Source organism: Neolamprologus multifasciatus, chromosome 15 (assembly GCF_963576455.1).
Source record: "Neolamprologus multifasciatus chromosome 15, fNeoMul1.2, whole genome shotgun sequence".
Classification (NCBI taxonomy): domain Eukaryota; kingdom Metazoa; phylum Chordata; class Actinopteri; order Cichliformes; family Cichlidae; genus Neolamprologus; species Neolamprologus multifasciatus.
This window is the reverse complement of record NC_140453.1, coordinates 23,141,029-23,168,635: the sequence shown is the minus strand read 5'-3', so window position 1 is coordinate 23,168,635 and position 27,607 is coordinate 23,141,029. Positions and strand designations below refer to the sequence as shown.

General features: G+C 40.5%; 1 protein-coding gene across 4 annotated transcripts in view; it reads right to left on the bottom strand.

The window, feature by feature from the left end:
* The window catches only part of LOC146502112 (serine/threonine-protein kinase D3-like), a 55,537-nt gene that overhangs the window by 23,952 nt on the left and 3,978 nt on the right, over positions 1-27,607 (bottom strand). For 2 of the 4 annotated variants that reach the window (XM_085132907.1, XM_085132908.1), the window contains exon 3: positions 8-146. In XM_085132907.1, coding sequence (XP_084989033.1) covers positions 8-146 — 139 coding nt within the window. Of the gene's footprint in view, positions 1-7; positions 27,594-27,607 lie in introns of those variants that run through there. The other 2 variants (XM_085132911.1, XM_085132909.1) reach the window with 2 other exon arrangements.

Here is a 27,607-nt window from a genome sequence, read left to right as displayed (position 1 = left end):
TCCTTACCAGAGAGCACCACCTCGATCAGGTCGCCCTCCTGGATCTCCTCAGCGGAGGTCAGACGCTGCAGGATGTTGTCCGAGCTCAGGTCGTGACGGAAGAGCAGGATCTTATCGTACATCCCAAAAAATCCACATTCAGGAAACTGAGGAGGGAAAAGGGGAGGTGTTATTGCACAGAGTTCACGTCCGAGCTGCAGAAGGTTAATGAAAGAAATGACACAGACACACGGATAGTGTTAAACGTGCTGCACTATTCAAATGTTTTAGGGACTCTATGTGACTGCATTTGTGCCCTCACAGAGAAAACTGATCATTCCAAAACACCAGGCTACAGTTTGAAAGAACAATTATCCAGAGAATTAAACAAAGAAAAACAGAAAGTGCTACATTCATGCAAAACTCATAAAACTCAGTCAGGCACAGTCGTAGCCTCATGGTGGTTTTACATGTTCACCTGACTCCTGTGGTGTGGTGGTTGAGTTACAGACCACATGCCCCCCCCGCTTCCCCTTCTGCTGATTGCTACAACATACAGCCGAATAAAGACTGTATATAAAAGACGGACACATCCACTGTGACATTACCCATTAGTTTGAACAGCAGTTTTGAAGCCTTAATTTTGGTTTTATGTATGCTGGATATGCCATTTTTAATTTTTCACTTGCACGAGGTGAGCACAGTTACTCAATAGGGTGGAGTGCTGATTGATTAGTTAACAAATAATTTTAGGATTTCACCCACTGGTGCTTTTTTTTAAGAATCAGTCTGAGGATTTCAGGCATCACCAACTTAGCTTTTGAAACCAGGCATCGTGAATAAGAGTGGATCTAACAGTGACACTGAAGGACATTACAGTTTACACTGTAGTGACACTAAAGCCTACCCTGCTTTACTGTCCCTTTAGAAACCAAGTGCCAAAACTGAGAAGGTAAACGCTTTATTCAATAAGACTTAAAATTAGTGACCGAGACCATGCAGCTATCAGGAAAGTGGTCACTTCATTTTTGATCTCAGTAAAAAGTAAGGTAATTTTCCTCTCATATGTCTTTTAAACCAGAGCAGGCGCCCCCTGTTGGCCAATAAACATTGCTAGATTAGCTTAATGTCTTCACTTTACACAGAGCCTTTAGGGCAGCTTTAAGTGGTAACTTGTTTCCAACTAGGAACTAGCTAGCTTTCAAAATAAAGCAATCTAACATATTACACCACTGCCGCCTGCTGCGGCTTTTGTCCTGTGGTAGGTTTTTAAAATTATAGCCTGAGGGGAAAACCCATCAAATATGACTGAAGAGGAGGACTCATTCATCATAATCTGTGCGATGAAAGAGATAAATGGATTGTGACACATAACACTCTTAGACATAAACACATGTAATAAAGCACTTTTTACACTCAGGCGGGCCACTTCCTGTCTCATTTGTGGGATTTTGTTCAAAAAGTCCTGACTCAGTGTTTAGAACAGTTAGCAGCAACTGGTCTTTCAAAATAAGACCGATTTTTAGAAAAACAAATTTAAAATGAGCCTTGTAATATACTTGGGTAATGTATGTGTGGGGATACACTGATAGTAGTTAGTGTCTTTATATTTTGTGCCATTCTGAGCACTAGCATGCAAAACAGGAGATCATCAGTGAATAAAGCAAGGTTTTGTTTAAAAGAGAATGAACTTTAAAACTGGTGCAGGAAACCCAGATAATCAGTAAATATGATTTTAGTCCTTGAATATAAATTTAAAGTATATTAGGAAGAAGAACACCAACATTTACGTCTTTTATTTGAATTGCAAAGTTTCTGTGCTCTATTCGTTTTACAGCCGCGCTGAACTATCAGTAAAAGCGCTGCGCAGCCTGCTGACCTTTGACCCCTTTCAGTGAACTATCATCAGTTTATTCTCACTGCAACAATTTTTCCACTTAGATGGAAGGTTTTTTTTTGTTAAAATCATGACCTCATCGCCTGTCGTGGTCCGGCTTCTTTCCAAAGTCAAAGATTACTTAACCTTTCCGTATGAGGAACAGATGACAAGTGATGAAACAAATTCACAGAAACGCCACACTGGGAAACTACCAGAAGCCCACAGCAGCTGAAATAGGTAGAATTAAATCAAGAATTAGATTTTCTGCTGAAAAGCATGAAGATTCCTCAGCAGCTACAGCTCCTTTTTCTCTTTTAACAGGAAGTTTACAAATGTTGTGGTGACAGCTCCACGTTTGGGTCACTGTCCATGTCTAATGCAAAGCCGCTTCTCTGTTTAGTTCCCAGACTAAAAAAAAACCCCAGAGAAAATCTAATATTTGAGTCGGTGCTGCTTTGCTTGAGGCTGAATGCCTCTGCAGGGGAGGTAAAACTTTCTCTCAATACTTGTTATTTGAGCATTTAGTCCATATTAGGAAAATGGACTAAATGTATTGCATATTTACATTAATGTGCATTTGATCACCATCATCATAATTAAAGAACATTTGAAAATACATCAAAATACAGTCTGAAAGTTTAAAAATAATATATCTCAGGCTTCGAGCTGCCCTGAATGCTAGGTTTCAGACGTTTTTTTCTACTTGGCTCTGAATGTCAGTGAGACTGGATCTCTTAAAGGTGGATGATCTGTTTACCTGCAGAGAGCTCCGCAGTCAATGGAGAAATTAGTTTCATGCTTCTTTCACGCCTGGTGACCGTTATTCAGGCCCCTTGTCAACCAACCAATCAGCATCAGGCAGACGCATACGTCATCTGCTTCCAGCAATGCACAGTCTGGACTTTTGAGAACTGCGTGGGTTATAACTTCTCTCTGCTTGTTGGATAAACGATAACATGTACGCAAACAGACATTTGTGGAACCATGAACTCCTTTCTGATTGGTCATCTTAGGTACAGAAGTCCCACCCACCTGCTGTAAGGGCCTTCTGTTTATGAAGGGTAGCTAATCAGAATAAAACTGGCTTAAAGGGGCTCATTTCAGACCCATATTAGATAAATAGGGATTATTCTGAAGCGTGAATCATGCAAAGCTACCCTAGTAGAGTCTAAGAATGAAAATTAGGAGCTGGAACTAGAAACATACTGTTGATTGTTTGGCCTGTTCCTCCACTTATCATTCAGATGGTGCCTAAAACAAGCAATGAATGAATAAATAAATAAAAATCCTGGTTTTAGCAGTAAACTTAACCACTTCATCTGACTGTTCTTAAAGCCCTGCGTTTTAACATTAGTGAGACGGGTCTGTCATTCCAAAGCAGTATTTTTTTAAGTTGGCATCATCAGTGTGATGGAGTGTATTGAAATCCATACCTTGGTTGTCTCCTTACCTTAACCATGTGCACTTTACAGAAAGTGAAAGCAAGAGTAAAATCGGAAAAATAAAAGTCCAAGTGAGACACAAACACAAGAACTCGCAGGACCAGCTTGTGCTTGTGCGTTAGTCCTACACAGAGCTACAGTTAGGGCCAGAAATATTTGGACAAGGGCAACTTTTTTTTTCTAATTTTGGTTATGTACATTACTTCAATTAATTTTGAATTAAACAACTCATTCTGAAGTGCAGACTTTCAGCTTTAATTCAGTGGGTTGAAGAAAGAGATTCAAATACATAAAAATGTGAGAAACTAAAGCGTTTTGTTTTTTTTTAAAACACTATCTCTTCATTTCACGGGCTCAAAGTAACTGGACACCCTAACTAACTGAAAATAAAATGTTCATTTCTAATACTTGGTTGAAATCCCTCTGCTGGTAATGACAGCCTGAAGTCTTGAACCCATTGACACCACCATAGCTGGCTGTCATGATGAGGTTTGTCTCTTTACTGTGGAAATGATTCTGCGATCATCCACCACTGCTGTCCTTAGTGGGCGTCCAGGTCTATTTGTGTTTCTGAGTTCATTAGTGCTTTCTTTCTTTCTCGGGATGCACCAAACTGTAGATTTTGCCACTCCTGCTATTGTAGCAGGAGTGGAAAAGGAGTGGGTTTTTTTCCCCCTGTTTTCGCATATTAAGGATGGCTTGTTTCACCTGCATGGAGAGCTCCTTTGACCGCATGTTGTCTGTTCACAGCAACATCTTCCAAATGCAAGCATCACACCTCAGATCAGCTCCAGACCTTTTATCTGCTTAAGTGATAATGACATAACGAAGGAATTGCCCACACCTGCCCACTAAATAGCCTTTGAGTAAACTGTCCAATTACCTTTGGTCTATTTAAAAAGAGGGTGGCACATGTAAAGGAGCTGAAACTCCTAAACCCTTCATCTGATATACAGTCCTGATCAAAAGTTTAAGACCACCTGAAAAATGGCAAAAAAAACTCATATTTTCCATGGTTGGATCTTAACAAGGTTCCAAGTAGAGCTTCAGCATGCAACAAGAAGAAATGGGAGTGAGACAAAAATTTTTTGAGCATGCAATTTATTGAAAACAACACTTAAACTGAAACAGGCTGTTTTACAGCTGATCAGAAGTTTAGGAACACACCTCCAAAAAAACCCATAAACCCTTAAAAGCAGAAATCAAAGTTCCAACCATGAACTCAGTAATGAGTAGCTCCACCGTTTTTGTTGATCACTTCAAAAATTTGTTGTGGCATGCTTAATGCAAGCGCTTCAAAGAAGCGAGTGGAAACATTTCTCCAAGTTGTGACGACTGTCTGGAACTGTTGTCCATTTTTTTTAACTTCCCTTGCCATCCCCAAAGGTTCTTAATTGGATTTAGATCAGGAGAACAAACATGATGGTCCAAAAGAGTGATATTATTCTCCTGGAAGAAGTCCCTCCTCCTGTAGTCATTGTGTACTGTAGTGTTGTCCTATTAAAAAAAACCCAGTTGTTACCACACAGACGAGGGCTCTCAGTCATGAGAGATGCTCTCAGCAACATCTGGACATAGCCAGTGGCCGTATGACATCCCTTCATTGTTCCACTGAAGGAAAAAGCACCCCAGACCATTATGGCGCCCCCCTCCACTGTGGTGCATAGAAAACATCTCAGGTGGGATCTGCTTGTCATGCCAGTAACGTTGGAAACTGTCAGGACCATCCAGGTTAAACTTTTTCTCATCAGAAAAAAACCCAAACCTTTCTTGACTTTTCTCCAAATGACTGTCTTACCGAATCCCACCTCAGCAGCGACGGCACGACCCTGCTTATGGGGTTCAACAACCCGACCACGTTCAAAAAGGAAACGTTTTTTTTGCCTTTGTCATCAGAACATCATGACAGTGTGACCACCTGAGAAAAAATGAAATTTTTTTGCACAGATTTTGCCTTTTAAGGACATATGGTCCTAAACTTTTGATCAGCTGTAAAACATCCTGTTTCAGTTAAAGTGTTGTTTTCAATAAATTGCATGCTCAAAAAAATGTTTTGTCTCACTCCCATTTCTTGTTGCATGCTGAAGCTCTACTTGGACCTTGTTCCAACCATGCAAGATATGATTTTTTGCCATTTTTCAATTGGTCTTAAACTTTTGATCAGAACTGTATATGGACCTAACTGTACTTCTTGTAGCCTACAAACAGGAGGATTTCTTTGGCCAGAATTATTTTTTTAATTGGGAAATCACCACCAGACAGATCACTCAGCTTGATGGAGTACTCAGATTTGAAGTTTAAATAAGTGCATACTGGCTTAATAAAGACATGCCTATATATTTGTATGAAATCAATAGGAGTTACAAAGAAACACCAACACATGTAAAAATGGAACTTCTCACTACCTCTCACAACTTTCTCTGTTTCCTTTTTGTTATTTTCTGCACAATTCCTGAGAAATAATGACATTAACTTCTCTGCGACACGACATCTATAAGTAAAGACTTCATTTAAAGGAAACGTGGCAGTGGTTTTGCAGGTTTTATTTCCTTAACCATACAGCGTATATACCTCACTGCTGGACATTTTGATACATGAGGTTTTCCAGCTTTTGAGAGCACAAACTGTACTTAATGGCACCCAGACACTTGAGACTTCACTCACAGCTGGTCCTGCAATAAGTAAAGATGTATATGGTGTTTCTCCTAATTGCCTGTATAGTGTATTTAAAACACTGTAACATGGTTTGTAAAACAAGCAGCAGTGGTTTCTGATTTATTGATAACCTAATTTAGAAAAAAAAAATCGGCTCCATCCTTTGATGGTGTTTTTAATTTTCCTTTTTATTTATATCATAATTCATGCAGGTAAATAAAAGTCCATCTCAAATCTTCTAAGTAACTTGATTAGTGAGGAAATAAGGAGCTAATTCAAAGAGTTTGTGCTCTTGCAGCTTTGTGAAGGGTGTGTGTGTTTTTGTGATAAAGTGTGTGTGCAGTGGATTTGGAGTTCAGCAGCTTCTGCAGCCTGCAGACGGAGCAGGTGGAGCAGCTTCCTGCTGAGCTGAGCAGGATGTTAGCAGCGTGCAGAAAGCATGCAGTGTGGATCCTGCAGGCTGCTGTGACGGCAGGAAACAACCCAACAGGTGACGAGGCACAAGCTGCGTGGATCACGTTAGATGTAACACACACACACACACACACACACACATAGTGCATCATGAATTATGGCTGAGGTCTCGTCACTAATACCCTGCAGTCATTCGCCGTGTGGCTACACTCTGCCTCTCAAAAAAAGAGAGACGCTGACAGTCAAACACGGGAACAGGACGGTCTGATCAGGGACACGATAAAAAACAACAACAACAACAAAAAAGCTGTAGAAACTATTTGGTGTCTGAGTTCTCAGAGGAGAGGAAACTCAGCTCACGCTGGCCTACTTGTGATGGGCACATCCTCCGAAAACATTGCAACCCTGATCCTTTTGTGGCTCTTTGTACTTGCTGTCAAAAAATTTCAATTAAAAACTGTTTTTAAACTTGTCTGCTGGAGTCAGGGGCAGTTTATTCCTCGATACAGTTGCTGCATCCACCGAGGCCCTAACCTTGGACAACCAGGGGCACCTCATCCTCAGCATTCCCGTGGAAGCACTTAAAGTTAAAAGGGGAGAGAGGTAAGGAGGCTGAAACCCATGCAATGACTTAAAAGCAAGCAATAAAATATTAAAAGCAGTTTTAACACTGACAGGATTCTAGTATGAGTGATGTGTGGTCATGCTTTTATGTGCTAGTGGAGAGCTGCAGGCTCATGCAGCTGCATCGAAGGCGATATTTTTTTCTTCAATGGTCAACCACTCAACTCTGATTAAAGGGAAAAAAAAAACAAGACAAAATAACTTCATTAACTCTGTTATGGATCAGTTATTACTTTCTAAAGTTGAAGCTAAGTAGGTTTGGATTGTGTTATAAGAGCTCTGCTTTAGATCGTTGTCCAATAGGAGGAAATAAAATTGTGTCTAGAGGGCATGGAGGACGATGCTGCAGTCACTCAGCTGGCCTGATGTTGTTTCTTTAATCAGAAGAACAGGTTTCAGTTGCACGTTTATTCTTTAAACATGACAAAACATGCATTAGATTAGACAAAGTGCTCCTCTCTACATCAATATTGATTTAATACATAAAACCAATAAAAAAAAGAACATTTCTGCACATTTATGGCTTTATATGTTTAGCTGTTTTATTGTCATGCAGAAGCACTCCTCCTGCATGATTCACGGTTTGAAATAATCCTTGGTTACCTCACACTGGACAAGTTCATCAACTTAGCTGAAGCAAGTGTAGCCGCTATCATGGAAGGTACCAAGCTTTTATTTTGAAATTCCGCATCAATGAGGAGTGTGCTGTAGCTCTAACCGTGACAAAAAAGTGTGTCGATTAAATCCATTAAAAACTGAGCAAATATATACGCTAAATTTACAGTTTACATATAGAAAGCAGAGAAAATCTTTACTATGATAAAAACAATAAGTGAAAAGGTCGTGAACTTTTGCTGGGCATGTGTCAGCTCATCCTCCGTGTCTGCATTGCTGTTCCTTATTGATTTTGCCACCTGAATACAAGAATATTCATCCAGATGTTGAATGAGATAACAGCCCGTGGGCCAGTATATAAAGGTGGACTCTGACACTATAGAGCATCATCAGCTTATATTCAAATTGATGACTGCTAACCTAACTATGACAATGGACGCCCCGGGCTGCATGTAAATTTTACCACGGACGTGCACTTCCTGTCCAGCATGTTTTTATAAAAGACAATTCACAAATTAACATAATCAGATACCATCAACAATCGATCGGCGATCATGGCTCAAGAGTTGGGTATTCGTCTTGTAATCGGAAGGTTGCCGGTTCGAGCCCGGCTCGGACAGTCTCGGTCGTTGTGTCCTTGGGCAAGACACTTCACCTGCTGCCTACTGGTGTTGGCCAGAGGGGCCGATGGCGTGATATTGCAGCCTCGCCTCTGTCAGTCTGCTCCAGGGCAGCTGTGGCTACAACTGTAGCTTGCCTTCACCAGTCTACGAATGTAAGAGTGAATGAATAGTGGTATTGTAAAGCACTTTGAGGGGTCCTGAAAAGCGCTATATAAATGCAATCCATTATTATTATTATTATTTCATGCACACTCCCAGCTTTGAAATAATCTCACATCTTCCTCTCCCATCCTGCCTAAGAATGACGTTTTCACACATTGTTTTATTTTCTCCCTGGAAAATACACCAACTGTACTTTCACCTCACAGGCATTAATCATACGTCATATGAAACCATGTTTAATACGAACTTACTGGAACAGGAGATAGAGGCCCCTTTAATCAAACCGAATGAAGCATTTCAACTTTTTACTTTTATTTTAAAAAAGCTTTCAGAAAATCACCTGGACCAAAGAAACCTCTGAAAGCAGGACTAAAGCAGGAAGCGGACTGGGTGACGTCTGAACCAGAAGTGAAAACACTTCAGATCAGCTGCCATGACGATGCATTTGGTCTCCATCCAATCGTGTTGGATATGGAGCCGTCAGCTGACGTTTGCTCTGAGGTGAGCAGGGAAGCGCACTGAGAGGACCGTTAATGCACCAGAGTGTGTGTTTAATACACACTGATCCTCTCTTTATGGGTAATCCTCCATTAACCGGGTTTACACACACACACACACACAGTAATTTTCCCTAACTCTTCTCTGATGCTATCACCAAACTCCACAGTCTGATTTTGGTCATTAAGGGTCTCAGAGGTCAAAACCTGCAGGCTCTAAGCTTTAACCTTTGACCTCCAGACAGCACGGTGGAGCCAAAACTCCTGATTTATTAAAGACTATGACACATATGACACAAACCACACGCACAATTTTAAAAGGTGCCTCTAGTCCCATGTGTGCTTTAAGTACAGCAGGTGAAAAAAAAAAAGTTTAATTTTAGCAGGCGTCTAGTACAATATTATTCTGCTTACATTAGCATTAGCGATATCTCCCTGTTAACAGCTTGTTTCCTGCACGTTGGGGTGTTTTAAATGCCAATGGTACTTCTCATGTAGATTGTTTTGTGAGGTTGTGTTTGCACAGTGGCCAACTTTGACGCTGAGTAGGTGCTGTGATGACAAAAGTAGAAGAAAAACTGAAACTTCTGGCTCCCACAGATTTCCCTTACATGTATCTGCTGTTAATAACACCAATATCCAACAGGGAATAAGAGATAAATCCTAGTTGCTAAGCTACCGTGTTACAGAAACCAAAACATGACAAGCAACTTAAAAAGCAACTAAGGGAACAAAAAACCTCAAAGGTAAAAAAAAATAATACATTTCTTCTTTCAGCTGCTCCCTTTATGAGTTGCCACAGCAGACCATCTGCCTCCATCCAACCCTTTCCCAGCATCCTCTTCTGTCACTTCAACCCTCTGCTAGTCCTTCACTACATCCATGAATCTTCTTTTTGGTCTCCCTCCTGCCTAGAACCTCCATCTTTGACATCCTTCGTCCCTCCTCTGCACATATCCAAACCTCTCATTCTGAGCTGTCCCCTCTGATTCGCTCATCCCTAATCTTGTTCATCCTGGTCACACTTCAGCTTCACCTCCTGTTTTTCCTCCTGAGCCTTTCTGAAAGATTACATTAAAGACCCTCCTTTATATTGAGAGAAAATAAAGGTTTGCTGTGCCAAAAGCCTTGAAGCAAATACAAAGGCTAAAAGAGAAATGTTTTTGCACAAAATATCTGAACATTACCTAAAAAGAAGACTGTGTTTGAAACCAAAGCCTAGAAGGATGACGCGCACCTGCACTACGAGCACTTCACTGTGATTGGTTGCTTGTTATAGTTGAAGAAACAGAACATTTAAAAATAATCCTGGTCAATAAAACAGCTGCTTAAGATCATGTTTATGTATCCAATTACATCTCAGTGCTTGACGAGAGAGGGCTGTGTGTAGAAAAGGCTGTAACTTGATGATGGCCGAAACAGTGTTTTTGTTTAACTCGTTGCTACTGTCGTCATCTACAGGCAGAAAACTAAAAATTGTGTCACCGCCCAGAAACTTCTGGACCAAACAGAAAAAAAAAGTCACAGCAACTGCTGTTTGTGTCACACCTAGCAGAAGGAGGTGAAAACATTTGGGCCGGTAGCGACGTGAAGAGCACAAACAGATAAAACTGCTGCTGTCTTCCGCTGCTCCAACAAAACTCTCGATCGCGCTTGCCGTGTGCGTGCAATTAGCCTGGAGGGACGGCGGTAAAATGTGCTGATGGGAAACGTGAAGGCAAACAGCTGCGAGTGTTTTCCCCGGCATCCGCTCGTCTCTGTCACCTCGCACAGGAAACAACAGGATGCAGCGCAGAGAGGGCCAAGGTTGTCAGAGCGAGTGAGAGCGAGTGGGAGTTTCATTCATCCACTTGTTAAAAATCAGTGCTCAATGCAAAATATGAAAACAAAACTCACCAAATCGTGGCTGTCCATTAATAAAACAGTGCTTATGTTACCTGAGTGAGGACTGAATCCGTTTAAATGCTATGAAATTGGCTCATGGACAACACTCTCTGTTCCCTGCTCTCTTTCTGAGACCTTTGAACTCTTTATTATTTGGTTTTTATCCAAAGAGGAGCTCAGGTCAAACTTCTGCTGCTCGCTTTGAATATCCGGAGGTCACTGCAGGAGACCAAACTGCAATCTTCATAAATTAATCATTAATTCCTTTAATTTAACACCCTCCTGCAGCAGCTGTTTAAGGCCACCTGACTCCCCTGTCTTCCAGTCTAATAACCTCACATAAAAGCTTTGCAGCACCACGACTGGCACAGCTGGCATGAAATTCATCAGCACATATTACTTTATCCATTTATCTGTTGCTAATAAAGGACAATAACTGCTGATTGAGCTCATCTTTCAGAAGTCTACATCAATGTTGACTAATGGTTAGATCCACTGATTGGCTGGAGAGATTAAAAATGTAAGATTTTACCGATTACTTTTAAAATCACTGCTTACTCGTATTCTCTACAAAGAGTATTCTATAGTATCACAGGGCTTATCTTACATTTGTGTAGTATTATTAAGTTTTTATTCAACCAGGAAAATAGAGTCGTGATTAATAAAGTCCTCTGTTAGTGCCCTGGCCCATAAATTCATCCATTTTCATTGTGGTTTGCAACTCATTGTTTCCTGTTGCAAATGGAGTCAAATCTAAAATCCTGCTCTTTCCTTATTTAATACTTTTGCAAAGCCAATCACTGAGCCCGATCAGCCCACCTGGTGGGCTGCACTTCTGCCCCGACTAATGCTAAAGTGAGCAGCAGTGCATGTTTGAGGTCAATGATTGAGAGGTGAATGTTTGCTTTTGGAGTTTGAACCCTTTAACCCCTCACATCGATCCCACACTTGGGATTTTCCTACCTGTCTTATTAGTATCTGATCGGAGCAGAGCAGATCTTCACACAGACTCTGAGTCAGGTAAGACTCTCCTCACAGATGTACACCATGTTGAACTCAAAGTTTCCAGAGAGCTGAACTAAATCTGATAATCTGATCCTGGCTGCCAACGATGCACCGATCCAACTTCACCACCTCTGCTATAGTACTGCCGACAGTCCTGATCCAACACCAGTGTTAAATTAATAAGCTGCGGGGTGGCGGTCAGCACTGTCAGCTCACAGCAAGAAGGTTCCTGATCTTCCAGCTCCCATCCGATTGTTTAATTAACAGTAAAGAAAATGGAGGGATTGATGGGTTCGTCACTGTGAGGAAGGAACTGGGAAGAACCAGCTGAATCCGCTCAGGGTGTGCTCACATCAGGCACCGCTGCCTCGTACTGTGCTTGACGATAACTTATAATCCAGTCTGAGTCTCTCTGCTCTCTTTTGCACTCACTTTCTGTTTGACGCACAGACAGGTGCTTTTCAAATGCATGCTTGCAAAGCACAGGTTTCGTGATTTTGCATTTTGCAGATTAATTGAGGAAGAAGTGGCACACTGTCCTCTCACATATTTACTAATTAGTGATTTCTGCAGAGCCAGCCATCTGTGGAAGAAGTGTAGGACAGCGATCGCACTAATGCTTGCTTGAAGAGGTAAGCCAGGCTATGTTTGGCCTAACCGGGGAGACATGCACATTGGTCAAACCAAGCGATCTTTGACGGCCTATCGCAGTCGGGCATGGCACCAACCACTTGCTGTAAGTACGCCTAAGTTCCCTAACTTTGTATAAATTTACTGGATTTACAAATTTACTAGGGCGCTATTTACTAGTTTAAAAAGATAGATGAAAAAAGTCCAAGGCAAGAACCATCAACAAACTGGTTTCCACAGTCATTTTCCAAAGATGCCTAAAGTCAGACCACAACGCATCCACTTGCTTTCCTGCAGTTTAGAGGACATTGCAGCACAGTCACTGGAGACTAACTTTAAAGCACAAAAATCTCACAAAATGTGTTACAGAGACTCACTTTGTGTGTGTCAGATTCATTACAACATGAGGAACATGCACACAAACACACACTACAAAAACATCCTCCCTCCTCAGATACCCCCGCGTGTGTTAAACTGACCTCAGCGCTTCCTTTGCATTCATTCAGGAGCAATATGACCACAGTTAAAAGAAAAAAGAAAAAGAAAAAAAAAGGGTTTCAACACCAACTCAAAGCCGCCCAGCGCTGAGATTTCACAAACGAGCTTACGCCTTTCAGAGCTGCGACTTTTTACTGATAAATGTTCATAACTGCAGCAGAAACTCCAGATTTTACAATCTCTTAAAGATAAATGGAAACAGCCGATAGTGTGACCCGATCTGAAGAGAAACGGCAAAATCAAAAACACATCTGCTGAAAAACCACAGAGAAAGAACACAAAACGCTCCAGCTAAAGGCAAAAGGACCAGCAGATTCTGCTCTGCGTCTCATTTCAGATCTGAATTATGGAATATGAAGTTGATCACAGAAGATTTGAATGGTTTCCGACCAAAACATCATCAGATAAACCACAGAGGACCAATGGGTCATGGTAGAAATTGGTCTATGTGGGCACACTGCCTTTGCAATACTTTTCGTATTGAAGTCTTCCTTTTATACCATGAGAAACAGGAATGTTTGATGAATAATAACCGTCTGTGGGTGAATAATACAGCAGGAGACCGAAAATGTTCAAAGTAACATCCCCCACTGTAATCTTCAGCTCACAAATCTGCTGTAAAAATGTACCCGTTACAGCTACTCCACAACAATAGCCATTATATTAGTTACATGATACTAGGATTGCCTTAATTCTCCGTGGCAGAGATTCAGGGTGCTGGAAACATTGCTTTAGAGATTGTAGGTTCAAATTTGCTGGCCGCACATCCCTGATGTGAATCTCCAGTTCCATCACATCTCAAAGGTGCTCTGTTCGACTGAGATCTGCTGACTGTGGAGGCCGTTTGAGTACAGAGAAGTCATTGTCATGTTAGGGAAATGAGTTTGAGACTGTTTGAGCTTTGTGACATGATGTGTTATCAGAAGATGGGCGCACTGCGGTCATACAAGGATGGATGTGGTCAGCAGCAATACTCAGGTAGGCTGTGGGGTTTACACGATTCTCATTTGGTCCCAAAATATCCAAAGTGTGCCAAAGCAGGAGTGGGACATGGTGTGGTCTTCTGATGCTATAGCCATCTGCTCCAGAGTCTGAAACGTTCTTCTTCTGCAGACCTTGACTGTAACGAGTGATACTTTGAGTTATTGTTGCCTTCTATGACCTTAAACAGCCTGGCCTCTGTCACTCACTGGGAATTTTCTCTTTTTAATATCACTCTCTGCAAACTCAGAGTTTATTATTTGGGAAAATCCCAGCAGATCTACGGTTTCTGAAATCTCAGACCAGCCATTTGATACCAACAACCATTCAAAGCCACTTAAACCACCTCAAGCACCCAGCTCATTAATTAAATTAATATACTGCATTTTATTCTTTAGCAACTAATCAAAGCCAGTCTGGGTACATTCTGAACATTAACAGTATCATTTTTAGCAGTTTTCTGATACACACAGTCTAACATCTCTCGCATGACTCGCTCTCTGTACTTGAGGCACAAGTACAATACTTTTAATATTACAACATTTTTTTTAACTTCTTCTTTCACTGTGGTTTTTCAGTCATCACTTTTAATGGCCAGGACTTTAATTAAGGAAGTGGCAAGTTTCCCCACTTACGGTGACCTCAGAGATCACGCTGTCAAGTACAGGAAGACATCTGCCTACCAGCGAGCCCACTAACACAGACACCATTCCAGTACTTCTCACACTAACTTTGGTCATTTGACATTAAAAACTGGACATAAAGCCCCCTTTTTGAGAGCAGCAGACACAGACAAGGTGATCCTTGCACATGATGTCATCTCACCTGACAAATTGGATGCAAATGAGCTGCAGATATCCCGATTAGATTCGACATGGTTGCGCAGAGCTAAGTAAACATTAAACGCAAACCAATTTCCTTTTTCTGACCACACGATATCGCCCAGACGGAAACAAACCCACTTCCTGGCTCTTATCACAGTGGCAGGTACAATGGAAGCAGGTGAATGAGGTCAGTATCCAGGTCACTCATGTGCTGACATTTAGCAGTTGAATACCAGCGTCGTAATTAGACGCTATTACTGCTGACCATCTGCCATTTTAACAAACTTGCAGGCAGGTGTGTTCACTGCACTTCCTGCAAGACTCAATTCAAGAGAAAAGTTACCCAACTTCTTTTATTTCAATTGCAGGCAAAAGCCTGTTATGTATAAAAACTTCCTGCTGGACACGGACAAGCTTCTGGCAGGTAAATGAGCTCATGCAGAGAGCCGAGAATACATTAACAGATCTGACTACACATTTACAGGCAAAACAATTCTCCTCACACATTTATTACAGATTTTACTACTGTCCTCCAGTGTAAATGCTTCTTTCAACACTTTGCAAACATATGTTTTAATATAAAATGATTTTGAGCAGACATTTCGTCTAGCACATCTGGATCAGGGAATGAGACTGGAACGTGCCGTTTTTCCTCACAGACATTCGTCGTTTTCCTTGGGCCAGCGTACAGCTCACCTCGCCACTGTAGTCAGAGAGAAGGGTCTTACTTGACTCAGTCCATGCAAAGTGGTGGCAGCTCTGCTCTTATCTATACTAATTACATAAAACAGGTAGGAAAATGCCAAGTGTGAGATCGATGTGAGGGGTTAAAGGTGACGCTCAAACTCCAAAAGCAAACATTCACCTCTCAATCATCGACCTCAAACATTCCTCCTTTCACTCAGTACTATTACTTAGTTTAGCAGTAGCTGGAGCAGAAGTGCAGCTCAGCAGAGGGGCTAATTGGGCCCAGCGATTGGCCAGGAAAGCACACAACAAAACATGTATACTGCATGTTGTCACAGGAAGCAATGAGTCGCAAATCATACAAATGAGTCAATTAAATTCTTGAGGTTCTCTTCCTTGTTAAATAAAAATGTAATAATACCACATAAATGTAAGATAAGCCCAGTGATACGTTTCTTTGTACTGACGTTCACCTTCAAAGTAAAAGCTGCACCTTTTGCAGCAGCTAAGGTGAACACTCTCCATTTCCTGTTTGCACTTTGTCCAAGTTTCACTGCTGCTCGCAGAAGAGTTGATCAAGATGATCCGCTGTAAGCCAAAACACTCATAAGGACATTTTTAGTGCAGCGCTCTCTGCGCTACTGGAACCCCTAACCAACTTTTGGGGAACACACACTTTTACAGAAATAAAGGTAGTTGCTAGGCCAAAACTTTCAAAATAAGAGTAAGCCCGTTGCAATGATAAAAAAAAATAAAATTGTCCATAATTTGCATCTATGTACATGGTCTGTATTTACTGATGAAGGCGTGCATTTCAATTAATAAACAAATGTAGGGAGCATTTAGGTTTTTCGCATTGATCACACTTTGAAGTATCCCAGCTTAATTTCAAGAAATCTGTCATTAATGGATTTTATTAAATTACAGCACTTAAAGTTTAATGTTAGCTGGTTAATATCTAGCTCTTCACTTACTGTATCTAAGCCAATCTGGCCCTCTGAGGAAAAAAAAATGCTGCCCAATGCAACTCTAAACTGTCTCATCAGAAACAATGGCCACTTATCCAGGTCCAGGTCTCCCCGTTCACCTCCTCAAGCTCTTCCAGGGGAAACCAAGGCTTTCCCAAGCCAGCCGAGGGACACCAACTCTCTAACATGCCCTGTGGCTGCCCTGGGAACTCTTCTTAGTAGACACGTAGGAGCCACCTAAGAGCCATTCTGGTCAAATGGCTGAACGACCTAAACTGGCACTTTCGATATTGAGGAGCAGCAGCTCCACCCTAGTCCCCTTGTGTGTGGCTCAACCTTTGGAGGAGGCCCATCTCCACTGCTCATATTCTGGATCTCATGCTTTCGATCGCCTCGTGGTCATAACTGAGCACAGGAGCGTAGATCAACCAGTAATCGATTAACCACAGTGCAGAAACGGTTATAACTGACTAAAGAACACAAAATTAAACAAACAAATGACAATCAACAAACAACATTCTTATTAACATTCTTTCTTTCATTAGCGCTGAAACTCAAACCTTTTCATTACATCTACAAACAAACTATAAAACAAAAACTATAAGATTGTATACTAACTATATCTATATATTACATAATTAAATTAATATCAAAAACACGAGGCCTAAAGTCATATTAAGAAAACTGAGCGTGGGGGTTTAGGGCTCACACAAAATACTCGACAGTTCGGAGAAGTTAAAGCATCCCAGGACACAAAATCTAAAGAGACACTCAACAGGATAAATAAAAGATTTTATAACAAACTTTTAGTTTCAGACAGCAGCTGTGTGATGATCGGGATCAGAGTTCAAGCTGGAAACTTTGTGCTTTTCAAGGGATTTTCTTGACTAATGAGACAACAAATGGAGCTTGAAAGGCTAAGCTGGGATTTTCAAAAGTTAAAAAAAAAGCGTTGCTGTTAATGTTTTAATTCAACATCTTACATAAAAGGAAGTAAGTGACAGGATTAAACCTCCTCACATCCACATTTAAAACGTTAAAACTGAAGACTTCACTCCTTTAATAGCATTTTTAATCACTAACATTTATTAAAAAAATAAAATTTTTAATATTTTAATTTAATTCAAGTCAAACTATTCATTCCTGGCTTCAGTTTTTTTTGTACTCTAGTATAGTGGCTTTGCTTTATTCTCTATTCAAAATAATCCTTATTTTATTTAATTTATATGCTAAGCCTTGGTCCACATTGGCTGCATTTAAACTTCTTATTAAGTCATCTGTACCTTGCTTATTTCTAAGAATTTATAAAAACCTGGAAATGAAACATAAAGGCTTATTTGAAGTGTGTATCAGTAGAGAAAGAGCCCAGGCGAAAGTCATTAATGAGCTTCTCACGGGCTCAAACAATGGACCCGTTTCTCTGCAGTTTATTACTGAGACTGGAAAACATTACTGGGATAAAAGGAACTACATTGTGTGAGTCATACTAAACACTGTTGAGTTTGGTTTAGTTCAAAAGAAGTGTGACCACTGATCACCTGTAGTGGAGTCATTGCACAGGCTTCCTGTAAAACTGAGAAGTCAAACTTGTAATTCTTGGTTTTGAGACCCTGCGTGGTCTCAGAGGTGCTCGTACGCTGCGACCCTGCTCAGGTCATCTGGTTACTCGCTGCTCTCCACCAAGACTGGTGAACACACGTTTACCATATATGCTCCATGCTGCCTGGCATCATAATCAAGGTTGGCACATTCCAAACTTTAAACCACATTAAAATAGGTTTTTTTCTTATTTTATAAAGTTTAAGCCAGTTTTCATTTTTTTACAGTTGATTTCATTTTACATTCAATCAATCTTTAATTGATTTAACTTCTGGATTTTTTTAAACCACCCTAGTGTAGCCTTATGATTGCTGTTTATAATTATATTATTTTTTGGATTATGTACTAACCCGGTTACACTATCTGTATGAACTGCATATGGAGAACTGATTGATTTTGTTTATGTAAATAATTTATGTACATAAGCCATTATTCTTATGCACTTGAAACACACCTGGAACTATGGAGTTCCACAGGGTTCTGTAGTGGGGCCCATTTAAAAAAAAAAAAGAAAAAAAAAAAAAAACTTGGAAATTTAAATTTGTCTGACCCTGTAGAATCATGCAATCCCCTAAAAAACACAAAAACAAAAAAAATAAAACAGATTTGGGTGAAGACATTTATCTTGTTGCTGTAGGATATTAGCCTGAGCTCGATCTTTGGCTGCTCTTCTCATCTAATATCTATCAAAAAGGTTTTTAATAAGAGAATGGATGTGTGTGTCCGTAGAGCTTCTACAGACACCCAAAACTGCCAAAATCCAAACCAAATGAAAAGACAAATAAATCATTTCATTATGTTGTTTTCTTTTCAGACGTTGCCTATGGGGGTCTGGTACAACAACCCTCTGTATCTCCTCCTTCACTACATCAGAATCAGAATCCTTTATTAATCCCTAAGAAAATTATGTAATTTATGAATCTCCACTTATCTCTTCCTCTTGTCTGGCACCTCAATCGTCATCATCCTGTGTCCAATATATCCCACCTCCATACCATCTCACCCTTTCCTCTTTAGTTTTGTCTCCAAGCTGTCCCGCTGATGCACTCATTTCAAATCCAGTTCCACCTTAAATGTGTTGCTTATGGGTTTGCTTGTTAGTTTATTTACCCTGTAATAGCCACCTCATTTGCATACTGAATCGGAAGAGAACATGGATTTTTTTTTTTTTTAAAGATGTAAAATGTAGATAAATTAAAACAAATGAAAACAAATGTAAACAAAAAATAGGGACCTAAAAAATATGAATGAACAAAACAAATGAGAAGAATAAATGATAAAGTCAATATAAAGAGAAATTAATTGATAAATATTAAATCATAAAATGATGTTAGATTATTTTTGTGCACTTAACTGCATTAATTTTTAACTGACATCGAGTCATTTATCCATTTAGGCAATTTAAATCCTTTGTGCACTTTAACATCCATGTCGGTGGAAATGAAGCATATGTGCAGATGCCCCGCAATGAGATTAATGAGATTCATATAAAAGCCGAACCAGACACACGTGAAGCTCTATAAATCTGACACAAAGACAGCAGCCGGGTCATTTCAGAGACACATTACATCCACTTACATTCATTTCCTGGAGACACCCTAACCATATCCCACAAGCACTACTTCCCTAACCCAAATCCTTACTCAACGCTCAAATCATCTGAGGATTGTGGAAACAGGCACACAGAAAATAAGGTACCTTATAGGGTGATGTCATTTACCTATGACACAGGTATTATCTATTTATTCTTTAAATTATTATTTTAATTTATTCTTTCACCTTTATACTAGTCTTGAACCTCTGGTGATAATTGTGTATTTTAAGGGGAAAAAGTAGACTTTTTTAAAATAAAAAGGCAGCTAAGAAATTATTTCATATTATTCATTTCCACACTTCATGCCCACCCACTGCTTTATGTACCTGCACCTTCAGCCAACTATGAATCAGGTTTAAACCCACAACCTTCTTGCTTTGAGGCGAGAGTGCAGACCTCTGGACCTACGTGTAGCTGATTTATTACACAGATATATGACGGAACCTGTCACAGTGCTTTAAATGGCTTTTATTTCACTTTAAAAACAGTAAAACCTTGAAATATAAGAGTAGAGTCAACATTTTACCCCATTTCCTTTTTGGCAAACACAGACCATCTGCACAGTTTGTACCGGAGACTTTTGGATTCTACATTTTGAAGACCCATAATAAGCATTTTGGGAATCACCATGTTGGTTTTTATAGCCAGAAGTGGCCACATCTGGACCAGAGGGTGGAGTGCTACGTTATCAGCCAATATTCATTTGCAACAAACAGTCTGCTGACATACAAGAATTTTACTCATTAAAATTTAAGCACAGTTTTAACCATATTAAAAGCCAGATAATTCTATTAAAAACACTCTAACAAGAACCAAACACAAACAAACATAGCAGAGTCGTCAAAAGGTGAAGCCATGCAGATAGCTAGCGGTTACAACTGGTGATACGGTGGCTAGTCTACTAGCCCTTTTCCACTTGTACCTATTAAACTTAACAGGATGCAACTCGGTTTTGGTTGTTTTCCGTTAGAATAGAATAGCACATAATAAGCATGGGGTTGTTATAGCAACACAGCCGAAAGTCCAGTGATGTCATTTGTTTGCAACACAAGCACCACAACAAGGGAGGATGTTCGTTGAGGCGATGATATACCTGCTGCTCGATCAGTGGCTTTTTGTCTGACTTGGGGACAGCTGTGTTAGTTTGTGTGGAGCCATTTCCTTTGTTTCTGGATTTCAAAAGTGGTGCTTTTAATTTTCGTGAATCATTGAGTGACGCCACTGACTAGCCAATCTGTGGCATGCATCACATTTTTCAGTGTCCACAGATCTCTTAGAAGCCCAGCCAAGTAGGTACTTAAAAAAACTCCACTACCAACTAGTGGAAAACCCTAAAAACTGAGTCGGGTCAAGTAGAGCCAAACTGAGCGGTTACTAGTGAAAAAAAGCTAAAGGCATATCCTAAGTCCTGCATATGAGTCATTTTAAAGAAACATACATCCTCAAGAACTTCGTTATTATTTGTAGCTGTAAATGAGGACTGACTCACTACTGGAGTGCACATTAGACAAACTGCAGTTTTGGCATTTATGTATTAGTTTCATTTTTTTAAACTTTTGGAGGCTGCTACTAGCAAAATGAACATTAATTTGTGGATTTTCCAAAAAAATGATTCTCTTCATACATTTTTAGTCAATCACCGTTTGCCTTTGGTGTAAACATGTATATTCTGTGTTTGGGGTGACATATGAGCTGCACACCTGAAGATTTACAATGACTACGAGAGTTACAAGCATTTAAAAGCACCATAACACTGACTCCCTCTCTCACATACCTGTGCTACTAACATTCACGTCTCCACCTGAAGCACCACCTGGCCTTGGCAGCCATGGAAACCAGCAGAGTAGAGGACACAGCAAAGAGAGACACTGCTTTAAAGGATATCCTTTATTAAAAGCAAGCACATAGTTTTGTAATGCTGGTTATTGTTGCTGAGGAAGAAATTTAACACCTGAACCACTGGTCACTGTCAAATAAGCTAACATGACTTTTTCAGGTTTTCTAACATTCAAATGCAAGATTTAGATGTGATCACAACAACCTGTGGAACATTAAGAGCTCATAATCCAGGTTAGTGAAGTTCAAACTGTAACTGTGTGTAAATATCACATTATCCAAAACCCTTTGTTGGCGGGCATCTTTTGAAATAATACAGACAGTGTTATTTTTAAATCACCCCACTGAAACTGCTCGTTTTAAAAGTTTTAAGCTTCATAAATTGCTCTAGGATGTGCTGAGTGATGAAGAGCTGTTAGTGCTGGGATTAAGTACGTTAATAGGGTGCTTTCCAGTGCAGGAACTGGTGGGCAGGTTTGAAAATGCCCCTATAGGGTCTTTTCAGGTTAGAAGAAAAGCACCTAATCAGGGGGAGGCCGTTCTGAGCAGCCCCTTAAAATGCTAGCAGGGCTTGGTGGGAATGAGGTAAACAGAGACAGCAACAGGCTTCAACAGCGTAAAACTGTCAAAACATACAAACGCAACCACTAACAATCCCACAAATTATCTAGACATCTACTATCAGTTCCCTTCATGTTTATACTTCTCCCAGACCCGTCGAGACACTCAAAATTATTAGCCATATAATCATCTACAATTTAATAGAGTTTGCAAAACGCTTTGACAGTTACACAACAGAAGGACATTCAAAGGGAAGATTTACAAAGAGCTAAACATTAGAGTTGCACAAAATTTAAAAGGAAAAAAAACTATTCAGGAGATTTGAAGATTTGAGGCAGGCAGTAAGCAAGACAACTAAAAGATAAACAGACAGTAAGAAGACATCACCCAAAGCGAGTCAATAAAAATGTGTTTAAAAGGGGAGGTTTAAAGGAGTTTCCTCATTCCTGATCCATATAAATGCTTGCAACTTTCACAGTGGTCACAAATAATGAAGAAAATAGAGATCAAATATTTTCTGTGCATTTTGTGTTAATGGCCAATTTGTCTTTAAAGGAAAATTTCTCTAATTACTGTTAACAGTAATGCTAACGGCAAACATGCTCCAGACTTAGGAGCAGACAGCAGGACCCCACATGAGGTCTAAGGTGAGCCATTGCTCGAATGAGGCTGATATTTCTACTCTGTAGCTCCACACCCAGATGCACTTTAAAAGATATCAGTAAAGAGTAGAAAAACAGTGCAAAAACTGTTGCTTTTTGCACCAGCTGGAGGCGCGAGTGACTTTTCATTCACACCACAGAGGAGGCAGTTACAATGAGTCAAGCCCTGAGAGATAAATGTATAGATGACTTTCCCCAGGTATGCATTGGTGTTATTCTCAAGATAATTCAAATGTAGAGGAAGCAGGTCTGGATTTTTTTTTTTAATTAATTAATGTTGTTGGTTCAAAGCTGAGAGCTCAACCAAATCAAACTCCTGAGTTTCTGACACAAAAGCTCTGATTGTGACAGTACCTCAAAGTCACAGTAACCTAAGTTTGAAACAGAGGCTGGTTTTTAGGATCACCAAGTCTCAAGGAAAACTCCATCTGTGAAGAAAATCAGTAGAAAATAAAAGAGGACCTAAAATCAAACCTTGCAGAACACTACAGGTAAACTTACTTATGGTTACTGAAAAAGGTTCTTTCTAAAAGATCTTAAATTCAGTTAATTAAAAGCAAAACAAGCCTCTAATGCTGCCTTTTTCAGAGATGAACTGGTTAACCCGTCAGTACCTCTGTGCCCAGCCTGCTTGTTCCTTATTGCACTCACAGTAAAGGAGACTCTTTGCAATTCTGAAAAAGTGACAGATTATAAGACTGAAAGTCACAATACAAGTCTCCTACAACTCCACACATGCTGCTGCTGCTCCTTTGCTTGCTGCCGATGCAACACATTGACTAAAAATGCTGCAAGACCAAAACCAGGAGGCCGCAAAGCTCCGTAAAGTTTTGAAAGCTGCAGGAGAAAAATTCTCTGCGATCTTATCGCTGCTTATCGTCTGCTCAGTAATGATTAAAAATACTGCGGTTTCAGTGTTTCACAATCCAGGATGGGACTGTGTGTGTGTGTGTGTGTATGGTGAGGGTGGCATGGGATGAGGGTGTAGCAAGGCGACCTGCAGAGGAGGGGAACTTCCCTATACTTTGCCACGACTCCTCTGGCCTCCTACACACGCACGCGGCAGGACTACAGTAAATCAGAGCAGATGCATCCACCTGCCCACAGACGGAGCTCTCAGCTTCTTGATGTTGATGCAAAAGGAGGAAAAAAAGGTTGAGAAATTCCAGCGATCGAGTCATTTTCGGCACAAACCAAACAAGACCAGTTTCCACCTCTTCACCTCTCTAAGCGTTCCTGCTGGAACATCTACTTTGGGTTTTTAATCAGCCAAATAAAGAAATGACACTATAAATTATACTGTAGTTTTAGCAAATAAAACATTTTGGTAGTTGCAGTATTTTTTTAATTTATTATTATTAATTATTATCATCATTCTCATCCTGGAGCCAGGAGTGGGCAAGCATGTCAGTCTCTACATGCATTTCTCTGATTTATTTATTTATTTATTTATTAATGCAGATGCACAGAGATTCCCAGGTGGCAGAGAAGAGGGGAAGATTCTGCAAGAGCTGGAAAAATCCTCTGCAGTCACTTTATTTCCCCATTTTCACTTCTTCTTTTCCTGTTGCACATGTCACAATTTCTTTTTCTCAGTTGTGACACCTAGACCTCGTGGGGTTTTTTTGCAGTTTGTCGGCTGATATCTGCCTACATATATTCACTGATTGCAGCAGGCCAGTAAATCCAGTTTTACCCTTGAATTCTGTGCAAATGTCTGCACCAACAAATTACATGCATATTTACTACATTAGCAGACTTTAAACAGGTGTGATTCTTAGCAAGGGGATGAAAAAAAAATGCTTTTATGTGTGGGGGAAACCACAGAAAACTAACGCTGTAGGTGTGATGATACATATTGGCAGATACTGGAAACAAGCTATCAAATGTGGCTTTATCTGAAAACATCAGAAGAAGTAGCGATGGTATAAATACACATATCTGCGTGTTTGAAAATCACTGTAGTAGACTGTAAAGCTGTCAACAAATATTCTGTAAATTGCACAATAGAATATTTGCTCCATCAGTGTCACCTTAACAAGTGAACTTCAGTGGACAGGTTTGAGTGTAGTTCTAACTTCTTCCCCTGTTATTTTGGAGGGAGGAAGAAGATCTAAGACTGCAAGAAGAAGTGCGAACATGAAGAAGGTCCGACAGAGATGGTGAGGTTGAATGTCCGTAGGAGAAATCTGTTTAATTGGGAGCCAGTGAAGCTGTTGCAGAACAGGAATGATGTGGCGAGTCGAGGTAAGTTCTAGCCATATCGTGGGCAGCTGAGTTCTGGACCAGCTCAGGCTTATAAAGGATACGAGAATGGAAGGATAGAGTACCATCAAGGATGACACCCAGACACTTAAACTGTTAAAGAGTTTTTTCCTTAAATTTTTTTCTTGATTTATCATTTTATTCTGTTATGCTATACAAATAAAGCTTGATTTTCAAATTTTATTAAAAGAAAGCATCTTAAAAATCTCAATGCTTAGACCTGACAGTGAGAAATGAAGAGATTTTAAAGACATTTTGCACCCGTGTGGAGCTTTTTACACAAATATTCAAACATGATTTTGATTTTGTCGGCTAAACTGTGAGCATGCATGAGAGTCGAAGCCCCGTCACTTCATTTTCATGGTAAAAATTTGAAATCAACTTCCTCACAACAGCCATGTCTTCATATCACAGAAGTGGTGAGACCTGGACGTACGCATGTATCAGTGTTTTTTGTGCACGTTTTGTGTGCACATTTTTTGGCATTTAGGCCAAATAATGTGCACAAAAAACAAAACAAAACACTCTTTCTGTTGCCATTATGCGCAATAACAATAGAGACAGCCTATCAGCTGCCTGTTTTATCACTTTCTTTCACTTTGACCACCCTGCTGCTCCTCCGACCCCAAACACACGACTGTAAAACAGGAAGTGCAGCCGCTGACACAGCAATGCCAACCAGGAAGTGACATTCCCTGTGAAAAAGACTTTTCCTCTGCCGAGGGTGTGAGCTCAGCCAGTGACAAGCTGCAAACAAACACTGCCTAACAGACTGGATGTGCTCGCACAACCCAACCAGCGCTGGAAACGCGTCTGCAAGAAGAAGTTAAAAATGAGAGCATCACTAGGTTTTAATCTCCAACCCATCATGCCTTGCAAACTTGCTGCAAACTGTGTGTGTTCATTTGGGTATGTGTGTCTGTGAGTGCGTGTTGTAGCTTGCTGGGAAATGCACTGAGTGATGTAAACGCAGGTGGTACGTTCAGCAGTGGTAAAAACCAGAAAACCAGTAGATGGTGAGAGATAAGGTGAGGCTCAGAGCGGAAGCTAGAAGCTTGCGAAGAAGCTCTGAAACAAAGTTGAATGCTTCCCCGAGTGCGTCTACGAGTGTCGGCCTGCCCACTTTGCTTATATTTGGCGACACATTTCAGCAATTTTTTTGGTTTTATTTTTAGACGTGCCTGACAGAATGATACCTGCCCTGGTCGCGATATGATGAACTCTAATATATTTGTATATTACCATCTTCAAGCACGCAAGGACCCACTTAAGGTTTTTTTTGGCATCAGACCATTAACATCAGGCTTTGTGCACAAGTCCACACACCTGATAATTATTTGTGTCCACATAGGATTCATTTCTTGCCTGTGGGGGTTTGCAACAGTCTCTAAACAAGCACAATTCCCGCCTGGTTTGCAAACTACCTTATAAATATCTCACCCTGGTACTTCGGTTCTCATTTGTTTTGATGGTCCTTCATATTATTAAGCCACTTCTTTAGACAGGCTCTAATCGACTGTCTTGGAATGTACCTACTCACAGTAACACTTAGTGTGTTTAGGAAATCCCCAGTGAGCTGGACGGCCATCCTAACAAGAAACAGGTAAGGAGCAGTTCATGTGCCTCCGAGCTCAGACTACCAAGATAATGGAGCTGCAGATCATGCAGAGATTGACAGAGTCACTGGAGAGGCAGCGGACTAATCGTTATTAGCTCATCACTGCAGAGGAGAACATTTAACACTCCTTCCTCCACAAATGCAATCAAATGCTTGCAGCTCACGAGCTCTCGCAGACATCGCAGCCAAAGTTCAGATTTGTTGAAGTGCAGAATGTGACAGGCTCGACACACGACGATTAGAAAAGAGGAATCCAGCAGGGCAGCGAAGGCAAAAAAAAAAAAGAAGAAAAAAAGGAGGAGAAGTTGATGCTGTGAATTAAAAAGACTGAATGACATGTTGTGGGTTTTCCTCCTGTAGGCTGACCAAAGGAGGAAAACACTTTCTTCAGAACAGTTTTCCATTCACGTAGACGTGCCGGGGTTGTGTTTTCTCAGTCGCTGGGATTGTTGTTGGTCAGCACAGATTATAATTGTTACGACTTCCTCCAAATAGCACCCTCTCCTTAAAGCTCTTAAGGTAATCAGGAAAAGAGGTACAGCAAACAGACCGGCATCCTGCTGGTTTGGAAACTCTCCCTTCTGTGGCTTCCTCAGCAGCGAGCGGGTTCTGCACCGGGGTGGAAAGCCGCATCGGCATGCTTGAGCCTTACTTTGATCCAAGGAATCGAATCATGCATATTTATGTGCACATACACACCCCGAATTTAAAAAAAAAAAAAAAAAATTTAGGACTGTTTATTAGACAACTAACAGGGTGGGTTTAGACAGTCACCAAAGAGCCTCGGCTCAGAATCAAACCTGTGTCGCTGCATTCAGCCCTGCAGCCTATGGTCAACCGGTGTCTGAACTCCGACCTTTGACCAATAAGTTTATATGAAAGGTAAAAAGAAAGTTGTGTGGCACTGAGCCTCTGAGGGTGGGGTGAGGAGGACAAAGGGATGCTAAGGTACTGAGCCTCATTTCTATACAACTAAATGGGTGGATGTGGATGTGAACTTTGAATCCTGAAGGTGAGACGTGCCAGTTAAATTCGCCAAACTTCTGCTTTAAGGTTGTGGATTTAAAAAAAAAAGAAAAAAAAAAAAAGGAAAGTGTACAGAAAA